Genomic DNA, 19,038 nt, shown 5'->3' on the forward strand with positions numbered 1-19,038 from the left:
ATGGGATCTAATTAAACTAAAGAGCGTCTGCACAGCAAAAGAAACTACCATCAGAGTGAATAGGCAACCTACAGAATGGGAGAAAATGTTTGCAATCTACCCATCAGACAAAGGGCTAATATCCAAAATCTACAAAGAACTTAAACAAATTTACAAGAGAAAAACCCCATCAAAAAGTGAGCAAAGGATATGAACAGATACTTCTCAGAAGAAGACATTTATGCAGCCAACAGACACATGAAAAAAATGCTCATCACCACTGGTTATCAGAGAAATGGAAATCAAAACCACAGTGAGATACCATCTCACACCAGTTAGAATGGTGATCATTAAAAAGGCAGGAAACAACAGATGCTGGAGAGGATATGGAGAAATAGGAACACGTTACACTGTTGGTGGGAATGTAAACTAGTTCAACCATTGTGGAAGACAGTGTGGCGATTCCTCAAGGATCTAGAACTAGAAATACCATCTGACCCAGCGATCCCATTATTGTGTATACACCCGAAGGATTATAAATCATGCTGCTATAAAGACATATGCACATGTATGTTTATTGCAGCACTATTCACAATAGCAGAAACTTGGAACCAACCCAAATATCCATCAGTGATAGACTGGATAAGAAAATGTGGAACAAAAATACCATGGAATACTATGCAGCCATAAAAAGGGTGAGTTCATGTCCTTTGCAGGGACATGGATGAAGCTGGAAACCATCATTCTCAGCAAACTATCATAAGGACAGAAAACCAAACACTTCATGTTCTCACTCATAGGTGGGAATTGAACAATGAGAATACTTGGACACATGGCAGGGAATATCACACAAAGGGGCCTGTCGTGGAATGGGGCCAGGGGCAGGTATAGCATTAGGAGAAATACATAATGTAAATGAGTTAATGGGTGCAGCACATCAACCTGGCACATGTATATCTATGTAACAAACCTGCACATTGTGCACATGTACCCTAGAACTTACAGTATTTTTATATATATATATATATATCATCCAACCACCACTTTGGCTTTGAAGCCACTGCCTGATGTTGGCACTTCGTAGATGTAGTGTGACTATTCTTATACGTCTCTATCTACTGATGAGGATCCTACTCTTTTAGTATAAACAGCACCATTGACTTTCAATGGTCATCGAAACTATAGTTTCGATAATATCTGAAACAGATTAACCTGACACTAGCCTTAGTAACCAACACCTTACTGACCCTACTAGTAATAATAATTACATTTTGACTTCCACAACTTAATATTTATATAGATAAATCCAGTCCCTATGAAGGCAGATTTGACCCAATAACCTCCAACCGCCTCCCCTTTTCCATAAAATTCTTCCTGGTAGCCATCATATTTCTCCTCTTCGACTTAGAAATCGCTCTACTACTACCCCTGCCATGAGCTGTTCAAACAAATTTCCTAATACTAATAATCACCACAGGCCTTATACTAGTTATCATTTTAATTCTAGGCTTAATTACAAATGAACTCAAAAAGGGTTAGATTGAATTGGTAAATAGTTTAAGTCAAAACAAATGATTTCGACTCATTAGACTATGATAAACCATATTTGCCAAATGCCCTCTATTTACATCAATATTAGCATATACCATATCACTACTGGGAATATTAATCTATCAATCCCACCTAATATCATCCCTATATGCCTAGAAGGCATAATACTGTCAATATTTATCATAATTACCCTTATAACTTTAAATATGCATTTTACTCTAGCATCTATAATACCCATTATCCTCCTAGTATTTGCTGCCTGTGAAACCGCAGTGGGCCTTGCCTTATTAGTGTCAGTGTCCAACACATACGGCCTAGATTATGCACAAAATCTGTATTTACCTTAATGCTGAAAATTATTCCAACAATTATACTGTTACCACTAATATGATTCTCTAAAAATTATATAATCTGAATTAACATGACCATCCACAGCCTACTTATCAGCCTCATCACCCTATTGTTTGTAACCAATTCAACGATTACTCATCCAACTTCTCACTAGTTTTCTCTTCTGATCTGCTGATGTTACCCCTCCTAATTCTAACAGCTCTTAGAATCCCAGCAAACCAATATTATCTGTTCAGTGAATTACCCCCACGAAAAAAGTTCTATATTTCTATATTGATTTCCCTGCAGATTTTTTTAAATTATAGCATTCACAGCCACAGAACTAATTATATTTTATATTTTCTTTGAAGCCACACTAATTGCTACCCAAATTATTATTACCCGCTGAGGGAACCAACCAGAACGCCTCAATGCAAGCTCATATTTCCTATTTTACACACTAATAGGGTCCCTTCTTCTACTTGTTACACTTGTCTACCACTTTAAATACTTCAGGTTCACTAAATATGCTAGTAATGATATTTACTGACCAAGAACTATTGACCTCCTGATCCAATAATCTTATATGACTAGCATGTATTATGGCCTTTATAGTCAAAGTAACTCTATACGGACTTCACCTGTGACTTCCTAAAGCCCATGTAGAAGCCCCTATTGCCGGCTCAATAGTACTTGCAGCAGTACTCCTAAAACTAGGCGGTTGCGGTATAACACGGCTTACCCTTATCCTCAGCCCCCTAACAGAATATATAGCCTACCCCTTCCTCATACTGTCCCTATGAGGGATAGTTATGACAAGCTCCATATGTCTACAACAAACCGATCTAAAATCACTTATTGCCTACTCCTCCATAAGCCATATACCGCTTGTCATCATAGCTCTCCTCATCCAAACCCCTTGAAGTTTTACAGGTGCAGTCACCCTTATGATTACCCATGGAGTCACTTCATCCCTGTTATTCTGCCTAGCAAATTCCAACTACGAGCCAGTCCACAGTGGAATCATATTACTTACCCGAGGCCTTCAAATACTACTTCCACTGATAGCCTCATGATGACTTCTGGCAAATCTCGCTAACCCTGCCTTACCACTACCATTAAATCTAGCAGGGGAAGTCTGTGATCATGGCTTCATTCTCCTGATCAAACATCACTATTATGCTTACAGGACTTAATATGCTAATTACAGCCCTCTACTCCCTATGTATACCAATCACGACACAACAAGGGACACTTACATATTACATTAACAGTATTAAACCTTCCTTTACATGAGAAAATACATTAATATTTATACATGTTACACCTGTTCTTCTATTATCCTAAATCCTAAAATTATTATGGGCTTTACATGCTGTAGCTATAGTTTAACCAAACCATTAAATTGTGGATCTAATAATAGAAGCCTGCAACTTCTTATCTACTGAGAAAGTATGCAAGAACTGCTAACTCATGCCCCCATGCCTAACAACATGGCTTTCTTAACTTTTAAAGGATTGGAGTCATCCATTGGTCTTAGGAACCAAAAACATTGGTGCAATTCCAAATAAAAGTAACAAATATGTATTTTTCCACTACTATAATTGCCCTAATCCCCTTAAACACACCAATTATTATTACCTTAGTCAACCCCTGCAAAAAAGATTCATACCCAAATTACGTAAAAATAGCCATCACATGCGCCTTCACTATTAGCCTCATCCCAACAACGTTTATATATACAGACGAAGAAGTCATTATCTCAGACTGACATTGAATGACAATCCAAAGGCTCACTAAGCTTTAGACTACTTCTCCATAATATTTATCCCAGTAGCACTATTTGTTACCTGATCTATTGTAGAATTCTCAATATGATATATAAACTCAGACCCTAACATTAATCAGTTTTTTAGATATTTTCCTCATTACAATATTCTGGTTACCGCCAACAACTTCTTTCAACTCTTTTATTGGATGAGAAGGTGTAGGAATCATGTCTTTCTTATTAACTGGCTGATTATACGGCCGAGCAGATGCTAATACAGCAGCTCTCCAAGCAGTCCTGCACAATCGCATGGGTGATACTGGCTTTATTTAGCTATAGTATGATTCCTCTTTTCCTCCCACACATGAGAGATTCAACAAGCATTCATTCTAAACCCTACCTCTAATCTACCCTTCCATTAATTCACCTTCTTTTAGCAGAAGCAGGAAAGTCAGCTAAATTCGGCCTCCATCCCTGACTTCCATCCGCCATAGAATGCCCAGCTCCAGTCTCAGCCCTGCTCCACTCCAGCACTATAGTTGTAGCAGGAATTTTCCTACTCATCCGCTTCTACCCTTTAATAGAAAATAACCTCTGAACCCAAACCTTTACATTATCTCTAGGGGCTATTACCACCTTATTTACAGCAATCCGTGCTCTAACACAAAGTGGTATTTAAAAAGTCATAGCATTCTCCACCTCAAGTCAGCTGGGCCTTATGATAGTCACAACTGGCATTAATCAGCCACACCTAGCATTCCTTCACATCTGCACCCATGCCTTTTTTAAAGCTGTATTATTTATATGCTCAGGCTCCATCATCCACAATCTCAATGATGAACAAGATATTTAAAAAATAGGACTATTCAAGACTGTACCTTTCACTTCCTCTTCCGTTATTATTGATAGCCTTGCACTTACAGGTATGCCTTTCCTCACAGGCTTTCAAAGACCTTATTATCGAAACTGCAAATACTGTCATATACCAACCAACGCCTGAGCCCCTTCTATTACTCTTATTGCCACCTCCTTAACAGCTGACTATAGTACCCGTGTTATTTTTTTTGCTCCGAAGACTGGCCACGGCGGGGTGGGAAGGGCCCAGGCCACGCCCGCGCCGCCGCCGCCCACACGCGACGCTTGGGGGCCCTGCTGCAAAGCCCCTTTTTCTGGGGACAGGGGGAGACGCTTCATGCCACCCTGCCCAGCAGGGTTTCCAGGTCTGAGGTGCCCGCCCTGGCCCCAAGAGAATGAACCAGCCGCAGAGGATGGCGTCCGTGGACACGGACAAGAAGCTCAGTAACCTCCTGGACTTCAAGCATGATGTTCCCGCTGCCCGTCGCCAGCGGGAAGGGCCGGCCCGCCTCCCTGGCCGGGTCGCAATTCAGAGGTTCAGGTCTTGAGGACCGGCCCAGCTCAGGCTCCTGGGGCAGCGGCGACCAGAACAGCTCCTCCTTTGACCCCAGCTGGACCTTCAGCGAAGGCGCTCACCTTGCTGAGTCGCATAGCAGCCTGTCTTCATCCACATTCCTGAGACTGTGACTCTCTTGCCCGACGGCTAAGCCTCCTTTGGGAGAGACGCAGGCGTGGGCGGCCTGACTCAGGCTGGCTTCCTGCCGGGCGAGCTGGCCCTCAGCAGCCCCGGACCCCTGTTCCCTTCGGGCATGAAGGCGACCTCCCAGTACTACCCCTCCTACGCCGGCAGCTCCGGCGGAGAGAGGCGGACGGTGGCCTGGACACGCAGTCCACAAAGGTCCAGAAGGTCCCGCCTGTCTTCCATCCTCGGCGTACCTGCCCAGCTCAGGTGAGGACTACGGTAGGGATGCCGCCGCCTACCTGTCCGCCAAGACCCCCAGCAGGGCCTATCCCGCCCCCTTCTACATGGCAGATGGCAGGCAGCCTACACCCCTCAGCCCCTCAGCCGAGGTCTGGAGTTGCCTGGGCCAGGCGGCCTTTGGCCCCATGCTGGGTGGGAGCTCATCCCCCCCGCCTCTCCCGCCCAGCAGCTGCCCTGTGGGCAGTGGCAGAGGCAGCAGCTCATTTGGTGGCCTGCACCAGCACGAGCGCATGGGCTACCAGCTACACAGAGCAGAGGTGAACGGCGGGCTCCCAGCTGCATCCACCTTCTCCTTGGCCCCCTGGAGCTGGAGCGTCTCCAGCCACAGGCCGCCTGTCAGCGGGGCCAACATATTCCTGGGCTCTCGAGGGACCACAGCTGGCAGCTCCGGGGACGCCCTCAGGCAGGCATGTCCTCAATCTACTCCCCAGATCACTCAAGCAATAACTTCTCGTCCAGCTCCTCCACTGCTGTGGGCTACCCCCAGGGTCTGGGAGGGACGTCGCACTGGCCCGGAGCAGGAGTCCCCGGTGCCTTATCACCCAGCTACGACGGGGATTTCCATGGCGTGCAGAGTAAGACAGAAGACCACCTGAACAAGGCCATCCACGTGCTCTGCAGCCACACCGTGGGCACCGCCGGCAACGGGCCCACGCTGCTGCCCGGCCACAGGGCGCTGGCCTTAGGCTTCGCCGGCCCTATGCTGCTAGTGGGGGCAGCACGCAGGCCTGGTCAGAGGCTGACACCCTGAGGACAGCCCTGTGGGCAGCGCCAGCCTCATGCACATCCACGTGGCCCTCTCCAGCTAGCCAGGCGCCCTCCCCGACCTCTCTTGGCCTCCCGACTCCTACAGTGGGCTAGGGCAAGCAGGCCACTGGCGAAATCAAGCCAGAGGAGGAGGATGAGGAGAACACATCGGCGGCTGACCACTCGAGGAGAAGGAGCTGAAGGACCCCCAGGTCCGGACCAGCCCAGACGAGGACGAGGACAAAGATGACCTTCTCCCCCGAGAGCAGAAAGCCGAGCAGGAGAAGGAGCGCCAGGTGGCCAATAACGCCAGCGAGCAACTGCGGGTCCCTTAAGAGACCTCTTAAGGAGCGGGGGGCACATGTGGCAACTGGACTCCACAGCGAGAAGCCCCAGACCAAACTGCTTATCCTGCACCAGGCCCTCTTGGTCATGCTGAACTTGGAGCAGCAAGTGCGAGAGCAGAACGTGAATCCAAAACAGCCTGTTTGAAACGGTGAGGTGTCAGGCGTGTTTGGAGACCCCCAGATGGTGCTTTCAGCTGCGCACCTGGGCCTGAGCAAAGCCCACAACCCCACCGGGCACATGTGAAAGGTACGCCTCTGTGGGACAAGCCACTGGCCCTCGGCCCCGTGGGCTGGGCCCAGAACGCCCACTGGAGGCCCTGGGCTTCATCCACATCCCCACCTCACACAACTGTTCTCAGCACTGAGCCAACATCGACCTGATTAGGCTCTGAGTGATGGGGGCAAGGAAGGTGACTCTGGGTCCAGGAGCTCCCTGGGACCCTGGCTCACCTCTCACTGGCCTTGCTCCCCTTGCCCCCAAATCTCAGTCACCATGTCACCCTGTGACCTGCCCCATGGATCCTGAAACTGCGTCTTAGCCCTGTTGTCTGGGCTGACAGGAGCTTTTTTTTTTTTTTCAGTAAACAAAACCTGAAAGCAAGTAACAGAACATACACTTTGTCAGAAAAGAAAAAAAAATGCCTTAACTATAAAATGTGGAGACATCATAACATATCACTTGAGGGAGATGCTGTGAAAACTTGGCTTATTCTTCAAAAGCCAGCAGCAAATTGTGCCTAGGCATAATTGAAGGAAAATGAAAAGAACATTAGTTATCAAGGAAAAAAAAAAAAAAAAGCTGGACTGACCTGGGCCAGGCTGGACCAGACTGGCCTAGAGGACTTCAGAGGGCTACTCCCCTGGTAGGCCAGTCTCAGCTGACCTTGACTGTCCTGCCTCCAGACAGGGCCCATCTGTCTTCCCCTTGTTCCCCTCCTGCAAAGACATTGCCTGCAATGCCACCTCCATGACCCTGGACTGCCTGGCCACAGGCTAGTTCCTGAAGCTGGTGACTGTGACCTGGGACACAGGCTACCTCAACAGGAGTGCTGTGACCTTCCCAGCCACCACCCTCACACCCTCTGGCCACTACGCCATCACCAGCCATCTGACCACCTCAGGTGCATGGGCCAAGCAAATGTTCACCGGTAGCGTGGTACACACTCTGTGGTCTGCAGACCAGGTCAGTACCTTCAGCGTCTACTCTAGGGACTTCGCCCTGCCCACCATGAAGATCTTACAGTCCTCCTGTGATGGCAGTGGACAGTTCCCCCCGACCATCCAGTTCCTGTGCCTCATTTCCGGGTACACCCCAGGTGCCATCACCTGGCTGGAGGATGGGCAGGTCGTGGATGTGAACTGCTCTATTGCCTCTCCCATGCTGGAGGGCGAGCTGGCCTCCACACAAAGCAAGCTCACCCTCACCCAGAAGCTTTGGCTGCCCGACCACACCTACACCTGCCAGGTCACCTATCAAGGTAATGCCTTTGAGGACAGTGCCAAGAAGCATGCAGATTCCAACCCGCAAGGGGTGAGTGCCTACCTGAGCTGGCCCAGCTCCTTCTACCTGTTCATCCGCAAGTTGCCCACAATCACCTGTCTGGTGGTGGACCTGGCACCTAGCAAGGGGACCGTGAAGCTGACCTGGTCCCGGGCCAGTGGGAAGTCCGTGGCCCAGGTCCTCCTAAGGCAAGAGAAGCAGTGCAGTGGCACGTTCATCATCACGTCCACTCTGCTGGTGGGCACCAGAGACTGGATCGAGGGGGAGACCTACCAGTGCAGGGTGACCCACCTCCACCTGCCCAGGGCTCTTGTGCAGTCCATGACCAAGATCAGCAACCCTTGTGCTCCCCCAGAGGTCTATGGGTTTGCAATGCTAGAAGAGCCGAGGAACCCAGACAAGCGCACCCTCACCTGCCTGATCCAGAACTTCTAGCCCAAGGACATCTTGGTGCAGTTGCTGTACAACAAGGTGCAGCTCCCGGACGCCTGGCACAGTATGACGCAGACCTGCAAAACCAAGGGCTCTGGCTTCTTAGTCTTCAGCTGCCTGGAGGTGACCAGGGCCGAATGGGAACAGAAAAATGAGTTCATCTGCCCTGTGGTCCATGAGATGGCGACTGGCTCACAGACTGTCAAGAAGCTAGTGTCTGTAAATCCCATTAAATGCCCTCCTGCCTTCCTCCCCACTAGGGCTTTATCCAGCTGTGTGGTAGGAAAGGCTGGCCAGACCTTCTGTCCACTGTTGCAACGACCCCAGGAGGCCACCCCCAATAAACAGTGCCTGCTCAGAAACAAACAAACAAACAAACAAACAAACATAAAAACCCTAGAAGAAAACCTAGGCAATACCATTCAGGACATAGGCATGGACAAATACTTCATGACTAACACACCAAAGGCAATGGCAACAAAAGCCAAAATAGACAGATGGGATCTAATTAAACTAAAGAGCTTCTACATAGTAAAAGAAACTATGATCAGAGTGAACAGGCTACCTACAGAATGGGAGAAAATTTTTGCAATCTACCCATCTGACAAAGGGCTAATACCCAGAATCTACAAAGAACTTAAACAAATTTACAAGAAAAAAACAACCCCATCAAAAAATGGGTGAAGGATATGAACAGACACTTCTCAAAAGAAGACATTTATGTGGCCAACAAACATATGAAAAAAAGCTCATCATCACTGGTCATCAGAGAAATGCAAATCAAAACCACAATGAGTTACCATATCATGCCAGTTAGAATGGTGATCATTAAACAGGAAACAACAGATGCTCGAGAGGATGTGGAAAAATAGGAATGCTTTTACATTGTTGATGGGAGTGTAAATTAGTTCAACCATTGTGGAAGATAGTGTGGCAATTGCTCAAGGATCAAGAGTTAGAAATACCATTTGACCCAGCAATTCCATTACTGGGTATATACCCAAAGGATTATAAATCATTCTACTATAAAGATACATGCATATGTATGTTTATTGTGGCACTACTCACAATAGCAAAGACTTGGAACCAACCCAAATGCCTATCAATGATAGACTGGATAAAGAAAATTGTGGCACATATACACCATGGAATACTATACAGCCATAAAAAAGGATGAGTTCATGTCCTTTGCAGGGACATGGATGATGCTGGAAACCATCATTCTCAGCAAACTAACACAGGAACAGAAAACCATACACCTCTTGTTCTCATAAGTGGGAGTTGAACAGTGAGAACACATGGACACAGGGAGGGGAATATCACACACCAGGGCCTGTCCAGGGGTGGGGGTCTAGGGGAGGGATAGCATTAAGAGAAATACCTAATGTAGTTGATGGGTTGATGGGTGCAGCAAACCACCATGGCATGTGTATACCTATGTTAACAAACCTGCACATTCTGCACATGTATCCCAGAACTTAAAGTATAATATTTTTTTTTAAAAAAACACTGAACATGTATTGTAGGCTTACATTGGGCTCAATGTATTTTATGGATAATCTCATTTAATCCTCATAACAACCCTTGGAGAACATGTATGATTATTATCTCTATTTTAAGCATAGAGAACTGAATAGCTTACCCAAGGTGGCATGACTAGTAAATCATTGGACTGGGATTCAAACCCAAAAAGTCTGATCCCAGAGTTCATGCTTGTAAGCCTTCCTAACCATGATAATGCTTTAATCTGGCATTAACTGTTCTCTAATTTGTGTAGGTTTGAGATTTTTCATAATATTAAAAATACTTCTGGAGGAATGTCCTCATAATCATTAGAACTGCCTTCACCTAATTATTTTTAGGGTATGAGTGAAACTAAAAAGTAAGACTCATCTAAAAATAATCATCTCTTTTGGCCATATCTCCAGTGATACATGAATTTAATTCTTTTTATTGTTTTCAGAATGAAAAATTAAAGAGGTTAAAATTAGCTGGCAATCAAGAAATATTTGTATATGAAGATCCAGAGATTTGGGTATACTTAATGAATACAAGCGAATACATATTAAGACTCTACTGTGCTCCAAATACTATACAGGGAGCTAGGGATATGAAGATAGGATTTGCATCAGAAAAGAAGGACTGTCCCTTAGTTGGAAGGCTGAACTAAAAAGAAAAGTTTGATGTGATAGGCAAATTCAACTGACAGGTCCACTACCCATAGCCCCTTCCCTTTAAGAGCTCATAATTAGGAAAAATCAAATGTATAATCAAATCATTGCAATGTAGTGTGTAAGTACAATAATTAAGGTAATGGGAAAACATAACAGTACAAGTAATTCAGCTGAAGGTTTATGTAAGATAACTAAGATGACGTTTCAATGATTGGTTGAGTTGGCCTCTCCCTCATGAATGGGATTAAGGCCCTTATAAGAGGCTTCATGCAGCATTTGGCCCCTCTTGACCTCTACTTTCGTCCATGTGAGGACACGGCGTTCCTCTCCTCTGAAAGATGCAGCAACAAGGCTCTCCTTGGAAGCAGAGAGCAGCCCTCACCACACACCTGAACCTGCCAGCACCTTTATCATGGACTCCCAACCTCCAGAAGTGTGAGAAATAAATTTGTTTATAAATTATCCATTGTCAGGTACTCTGTTATAGCAGTGTACATGGACTACCACAAACCCAGTACACCACGTTAATGAGTTCAGACGTTCTTTAGTAGACAGTGTGTAAGGTGGGAAATTAGAGGCTTTATCCAGTGGAATAACATGGTGAGATTCACATTTTAGAAAGATAGCTCTACTTTTATTATAGAACAGCAGTTCTGAAAGTGTGGGGACCTCTGGGACTCCCTTTTAGGATGTCTGTGAAGTAAAAAGTATTTTCATAATAATGGATGTTATTTGCTCTTTTCACTCATTTTTTCATAAGTATAGTCTTCCAGAGGCAACAAGATATGTTTTCTATTTAACCAAACATTAAACAAACTTGCAAAAAAATAAAACAATGTGACTCTTATCAAAGTTTATTTTGGAAATAGTTATTTTTCATAAAATACATTATTTATGTTAACAGGTAATGGTTTTTAGATAAATTAATAAACACTTATATTTTATTAGCTTTAATATTTAATATGGTAAATACTGGTAGATATAACTCACAGAAACAAAAGTTTTTTGGCAACCTCAGTAATTTTTAAGAGTGTACAGGGAAGCCTGAGATCAAAAGCTTTGAGAACTACCGACGTAGAGGGGACACTGTATTAAGGAGAGGCTAATAGTAGAGAAACAGCTAATTAGACAGATTTTACAAGGATCTAGGTCATTGGTTTTCAAACCTTTTAAGTATATATACTCACTAAAAGAATTTTGAAAAACCACATCCTCATACATTTTTAAATTGATAGCTAATTTTTTTTAAGTTTAAGTAGTTATAATGTATTTTAAATATTGACATTTAAATAGCAGCTATGTCAATCTTTTAAATGTGTCCAACTGAATCTAAATGGTGCTCGCAGTGAGCCGAGACCTCGCCACTGCACTCTAGCCTGGGCGATAGAGAAAGACTCCATCTCAAAATAAATTGTGCATCAATTTGATACCCACTTATCACCCACTTAAAAATATATATGAACAGACTTTTTTCTTTTTTTTTTTTACAAACTTTGTATCATTCCTTTTTCTCTTTAAAATTGTATTTCCATTTCCCTTCTCATTCCAAATTTTGCATAATGTGTTACATTTTGTATTTGGATAATCTTATGATCACCTATTTTCTTTGTTTCCTGTGACCAACAAACTTGTAACTATTCACATTTTTCTTCTGGGTTATCATTGAAGTTACTAGGATACAGTTTTCCAAAGCAATATAAATAACACATTTGGATAATTGCTTTAAAAATTTTATTGGTGAATAGAGCAATCCCTCCCCTCCAATTGGTTTGTATATCCTTGGGTGAATATTATTTATTTCTACAATGGGACAAGATTAAGCATAAATTCTGTATTCATTTTGCACTTTACAGATGTCAACACTGAGAAAACTTGTTTGTGTAAATAAGTGGACATGAATGGAAGGAGTTTTGTTATAACAGTATCATTCATTTCTCTGACTCCTTCTGAGATATGTAGGAAAAAAGTATAGTAATATACCATTAAAATTATGTTATTTGGCAGTTTCATTCAATCAGATCCATTATTTTTCAATTTTATTAAAAGCAGAGAATTAAAACCACTTGACTTTCAAAAATGAGTTTACTAACCAGTCATCAGGTTCATCTGTTTTCTCAATTTATGAAAAGTGTACCAAAAAGTTTTTAAAATTAATTCCAACTATATGTTACACTTTCACGTGGAGGTATCTTGTTTAAACTAATACATTCAGAAAAGTTTGGAAAAATAGAATATTATTAATACATTATTATTAGCATTTTATGTTTTAAATATATGATTTAAACATAGCAAACCTCTGAGCTACCTCAAAGGTTGAGTAGATTTTGTGAAGAATGTCCTTCATACAACCCATTTGGTAATGCCAGGCATCAAACAAATGACACTTAATTTCTGGCAGGAAAACTCGGACTTCATTTTTCAAGTCACTGACTATATTAATAATATGTGATTTAAAACCTGAGAAACGACAGAACAAATGCATGGAGGTATGTTTATTATGAAGCCAATGAAGCATATCCAGAGCTCCTTCCTTCCAAGGTTCCTTTCTAATTTTACATAGAAAATTATGTACTTTCATGTATAATTTTGTATTATTTGTCATAATGAAAGCCTGAAAAAAAAAGACTTCAAATTATATAAGCTTTGGGACCTGTATCTCTGCCTATACATGTGAAAAAATCATGAGAGCAGTCAGGATAAGCTTAAGATGATACATATCTGGCATAATTAATTTCATATTATGAAAAGATAATTTCTCATTACTTAATTTGCAATAAATAATACAGAGTAAAATATGACTAAGATTATAACTTATGAAGTGTAGGGTATGTGGTAAAAGACATGGTTATTCCTTCAGTAAATGTGTTAGGGGAAGGTAGGAAGTGAATACTGATGTATGACTTTGGGGAATAATTAGAAGCAACTTATATGAAAATCAGAAATAACTTATTTTTCATCATGATCAAAATTTTCCTATGTATTTAATGAAAACAAAAAATATATACTGCTAAAATCAAATCAGGCAATTAGCATATAGTTTTATTTTTATATTTGCAAGTAGAATAAATATTTTATACAATGCAATGAAGTTCATTAAATTTTGTGTAAATATTTTGGAATATGAGTTGATAAAATAGGTTTTAGCTAACTTAGTGAATAATGAACACTGTCTTACTGCTTTTATGCTGCTATAACAGAATACCTGACAATGGATAATTTATAAAGAACAGAAATTTATTTCTCACACTTCTAGAGGTTAGGAGTCCATGAAAAAGGTGCTGGCAGGTTCAGGCGTCTGGTGAGAGCTGCTCTCTGCTTTCCAAGATTGAGCCTTGCTGCTGCATCCTTCAGAGAGGAGGAACGACACGTCCTCACATGGACAAAAGTGGAAGGGCAAGAGGGGCCAAATGCTGCATGAAGCCTCTCAAAAGGGCCTTCATCTTATTCATGAGGGAGATCATGGCCTAATCATCTCTTAAAGGCCCCACCTGTTAATACCATCACATTGACACCCTGAATTTTGGAGGAGACATATAGCAAACACTAAATCTGAAGTCTGAAAGAACTCACATAATTTTTATTCACAGGATTTGGCCCATCATATCATTTTTTTAAAAACTCAATTTCATTTAAAAGAAACTTTGTTATCTATATTGTTTTTCTTGTTCAAAAATGCTCTTTTGTTTTAAGCTAACAATATGTTATGGCATGTCCTAGGGGTTGATGCTAATAACTAGGGGAAAACAGTGCCTCTGCTTAAATGTTTTAAAAAATTGGTGAAACAGGATTTTGGACTCCTAGAGGATCCTTATACTCTTTTTACTACAGAAGTACCCATCGGATGATCTTCGTACATTATTCTTCACCTTGTTTGACGACCTCTGTACTAGTCATGAGATAAGGATGTGACCTAAACTGTAACAATGGGTTAGGAGACTGATTTGAGATATTTCTAAGCTATACTCTAAAGGGACTTGGTGGGTCATTAGACACTGGAGTGAAAGATGAGTCAAAAATAATTAAGATTTTCAGCTTGAGCAGTTAAATAGATTGTGATGCTATTCACTGCATAAGAAACATAAAGTAATCAAGTTTTGGAAACAGGTTGGAATTCTGTTTGCCTATAGATCTTTAATGTGGAAATGTTCTGAAAGTCTGGAGCACTAAAGAAAGTTCAAAGATATGGTTATAAATTTGGGAGACTTTAGTATACAGGTGGATGATACTATCTAAGGGAAAGCTTTTAACCAAGAGAGGAATAAATCTGATGATGAGACCTTGGGAAACCTTCAATTTAGAAGAGGCAGAAAAGAGTAGTGTTGGAAAAGTATAATGGAAAACAATATCTCCCAACCCAGGAAACCTTTCCACAAAGATAGAAGAGAAGGAAAACAATTTTATGATTGAGTAAGCATTAGAGCAGGATGTGATGTGTATCACAAGTAGTCCCCTAAGAGATTGCAAGACAGAAGGAAATCTTACCCTTTTATATAGCCAACCTGATATAACAATCCCTTTCATTGAAGTTCTTAGGATAAACATTAACTAGTCCTCAAGTAAGACTTGACAGCACTATTTGTCGCATACGTAATTTATTCTAAATTCACTTGCTAATTGGAGTGACTTTGCTAATTGGTTTTATATAAAGGTAAAAAAACACTTTTCATATCTTCATGACAGGAGATAGTTTTGCAGCTTGGAAGGAGGCTCCTGCTGAAGTGAGGCTTCTACGCTCCCACAGAAACTGGGATAAAGGGCGCTATCTTCCTTGATGACTGTATTCCCAAGAGATGGTTACAGGTTCTTGAGAAAGACATTCATGGGTCATTCATGCCATAAAGCTGGCAAGAGGCTTTGAAGCAAGAGATTTTTAAAAGATTTACATACATTTCAAAAAGATAAAGAATTTACAAGTTTTCTGAATGCTCTAAGAACAAAGAAGAGTCTTTCTTCTTGTTTTCAACAGGGGGAATTAATTTTGTTTCTTTTTAAATTTGTATTTACCCTTACATAAGTGATAGAACAGACAGAAAAAAACAGCTGTGGAAATGTGCGGGAAATTACAATGAGTGCTATATGAAAACCAGAGGAAAAGCATATTTTACAAGGAGTGAGGGAATAGTGCTGTCTTCAAGAACATTACTTTCCCCTTGTCGGATAAAATTAACATACATTTGATACTAACATAACTAGATATGTAAAATTTGTAAAGACTAAATATAAAAAGAATATAGCATCAGGGTGTTTAATTATGTAGTGTGGACTGCCAGTACTATAGGAAACCTATGGCCTGAGGGCAATAAGACCTGGAGTAGGCAGTGAAGGATTTGTGGAAATAAGGAAACTTAAATGGTATTTTGAAGGAGAGATTAAACCTATGTAATTCACATTTTTAATCTCATCAGTCCAAAACACATCTCTGTAGCTGTGTCTATAATAAAGATAAACTTAGCAATGGAACCATGATACTCCCAGTCCACTGGGCCAAAACTTTCCCTTGGATAGTGTTAATGCTTGAGTGAACAATGGCACCATTTCTGTGACTTTTCACTTTCTGTATTCCTTCTCATAGTCACCCCCTCTTCTGATTAACAGGTTTTTTCTTTTACAGCTTTAAGTCTTGCCTTGGAACCATTTTTTTTTTCTGCAGGATATTTATATGGATTCATTTAAAGCTTAACTTGCAAAGGGCAGCTTATTTTCACTTCTTAGAAGGTACCCTGTAGTTAACCTTGGTGCTGTCTATAGAGACAAAAATAAATTTCTTTGGATTTTAGTTATCTTTCTATATCAGAGGTTCCCAAGACCACCCCCAGGTTGATGATTTGCTAGGAAGACTCACAGGACTCAGCATATATCCATATTCATGGTTATGATTCATTATAGGAAAATAACACAAAGCAAAATTAGGCACTCTCTGCCTGGCACATACTAAACTTACAGACTCCCAGAAGAAAAGTAGATGTTAGTATAAACCGTATTATTTGCACAAATAATCTAGGCATAGTGAGTCACTCTTATTCAGGGAATTGTGGAATCCCTCCTGAAATCTAAGCTCACAGGTGCCAGGCAAAAAGGCCCTTTTAATCATAGAAGCCTCAGGCCTGCTGTGATAACTCTTTTCTCTACACTTTTTAAAAATTTATTTATACAATGATTTGCAGGTAAAATCAAGAGTCCACATATCAAGTTAACTGTCTTTTAAGTGTTCTTCATATATTACAGGTATGCTCCAGAATCACTGACAGAGAGCAAGTTTTCTGTGGCCTCAGATGTTTGGAGCTTTGGAGTGGTTCTGTATGAACTTTTCACATACATTGAGAAGAGTAAAAGTCCACCAGCGGTCAGTGTGCTTTTTATTTACTTTCAGTTTTTTGTTTGTTCGTTTGATTTTTATAAATTATGGGGTACAATTACAATTTTGCTACATGCATACATTGCATAGTGGTGAACTCAGAGCTTTTAGGGTATCCACCACCTTAATAACATACATTGTACCCTTAAATAATTTCTCAGCATCTACCCCACCAATGGCTCACCCTTCCAAGTCTCCATTGTCTGTCATTCCACATTCTACGTCCATGTGTATACATTATATAGCTCCCACTTATAAGTGAGAACATGTGGTATTTGTCTTTCTATGGCTGATTTGTTTCACTTAAGATAATTACCTCCATCCATGTTGCTACCAAAGACATAATTTCATTTGTTTTTATGGCGGAGTAGTAGTCCATTGGGTATGTATACCACATCTTCTTTATCCAGTCATCTATTGATGGACACTTAGGTTGATTCCATGTCTTTGCTTTTGTGAAGAATGCTGCAATAAACATACAGGTGGAGGTATCTTTTTGATACAGTGATTTCTTTTCCTTCAGGTAGATACCCCATAGTGGAAATGCTGGATCAAATGGTAGTTCTACTTTTAGGTCTCTGAGGAATCTTTATGTTTTCCATAGAGGTTGTACAAATGTACATTCCCAGCAACAGTGTATAAGAGTTCCCTTTTCTCCACACCCTTGCCAACATGTTATTTTCTCTCTTTTTTTTTCTTCCCATTCTGACTGGAGTAAGACATATCTCACTGTGGTAATTTTTTTCTCTTTTTTTTTTTTTTTGTCATTCTGACTGGAATAAGGCATATCTCATTGTAATTTTAATTTGCATTTCTCTGGTGATTAGTGATTAGCATTTTTTCATATGCCTCTTGTCCTTTTGGGTGTCTTCTTTTGAAAAATGTCTACTGATCTCCTTTGTCCAGTTTTTAACATGATTACTAGGGGGTTTTGGTTGAATTCCTTGAGTTCCTTATAAATTCTGAATGGTAGTTCCTTATCAGATACAAAATTTGCAAATATTTTCTCCTATTCTGCAGGTTTTCTGTTCATTCTGTTGATTATTTATTTTGCTATGCTGAAATTTTTTAGTTTGATAAAGTCTCATTTGTCTGTTTTTGGTGTTGTTGCCTACGCTTTTGAGGTCTTTGCCATTCTTTGTTTATACCCATTTCCATAAAAGTTTTCCCTAGGTTTTTTTTTCTAGTATTTTTATAGTTTCAGATCTTACATTTAAGTCTATAATCGATCTTGAGTTAATTTTTGTATATGGTGATAAATATGGGTCCAGTTTCATTCTTCGGCATATGGCAATCCAATTTACCAGCACCATTTATTGAAAAGGGTGTCCTTTCCCATACTGCCCAAAGCAATCTGCAGATTCAATGCAGTTCCTGTCAAAATGCCAATATCATTTTTCCACAGAATTAGGAAAAACAATCCTAAAAGTCACATGGAACCAAAAAGAGCCCTAATAGCAAAAGCGATTCTAAGCAAAAAGAACAAAGCTGGAAGCATCACATTACTTGACTTCAAATTATATTATAAGGCTACAGTAACAAAATCATGATGGTACTCATATAAAAAACAAACACATAAACCAATGGAACATAATAGAGAACCCGGAAATAAAGCCACATATTTATAGCCAATTGATCTTTGACAAAATCGACAAGAACATACATTGAATTTTTTTTTTTTTTTTTTTTTTGTATTTTTGTAGAGATGGAGTTTCACCATGTTGGCCAGGCTGGTCTTGAACTCCTGACCTCTTGATCCGCCAGCCTTGGCCTCCCAAAGTGCTGGGATTACAGGCGTGAGTCACCGTGCTCAGCCTAAAACTTTAATTCTATTCACGTTATTTATTTATTTTTTATTATACTTTTAAGTTCTAGGGTACATGTGCACAATGTGCAGGTTTGTTACATATGTATACTTGTGCCATGTAGGTGTGCTGCACCCATCAACTCGTCAGCACCTATCAACTCGTCATATACATCAGGTATAACTCCCAATGCCATCCCTCCCCCCTCCCCC

At 41.2% G+C, this 19,038-nt stretch overlaps 1 protein-coding gene and 1 pseudogene across 3 annotated transcripts in view; both read left to right on the top strand.

Annotated features, from left to right (window-relative positions):
- JAK2 (Janus kinase 2) overlaps positions 1–19,038 on the top strand; it is a 160,056-nt gene that overhangs the window by 129,439 nt on the left and 11,579 nt on the right. For all 3 annotated transcript variants that reach the window (XM_011988377.1, XM_011988376.1, XM_011988378.1), the window contains one exon: positions 16,892–17,009. In XM_011988377.1, the coding sequence (XP_011843767.1) occupies positions 16,892–17,009 (118 nt within the window). The remainder of the gene's footprint in view (positions 1–16,891; positions 17,010–19,038) is intronic.
- Positions 4,879–6,803, top strand: LOC105545437 (annotated as a pseudogene).

The sequence above is a fragment of the Mandrillus leucophaeus genome, unplaced genomic scaffold, assembly GCF_000951045.1.
Source record: "Mandrillus leucophaeus isolate KB7577 unplaced genomic scaffold, Mleu.le_1.0 Scaffold329, whole genome shotgun sequence".
Lineage (NCBI taxonomy): Eukaryota > Metazoa > Chordata > Mammalia > Primates > Cercopithecidae > Mandrillus > Mandrillus leucophaeus.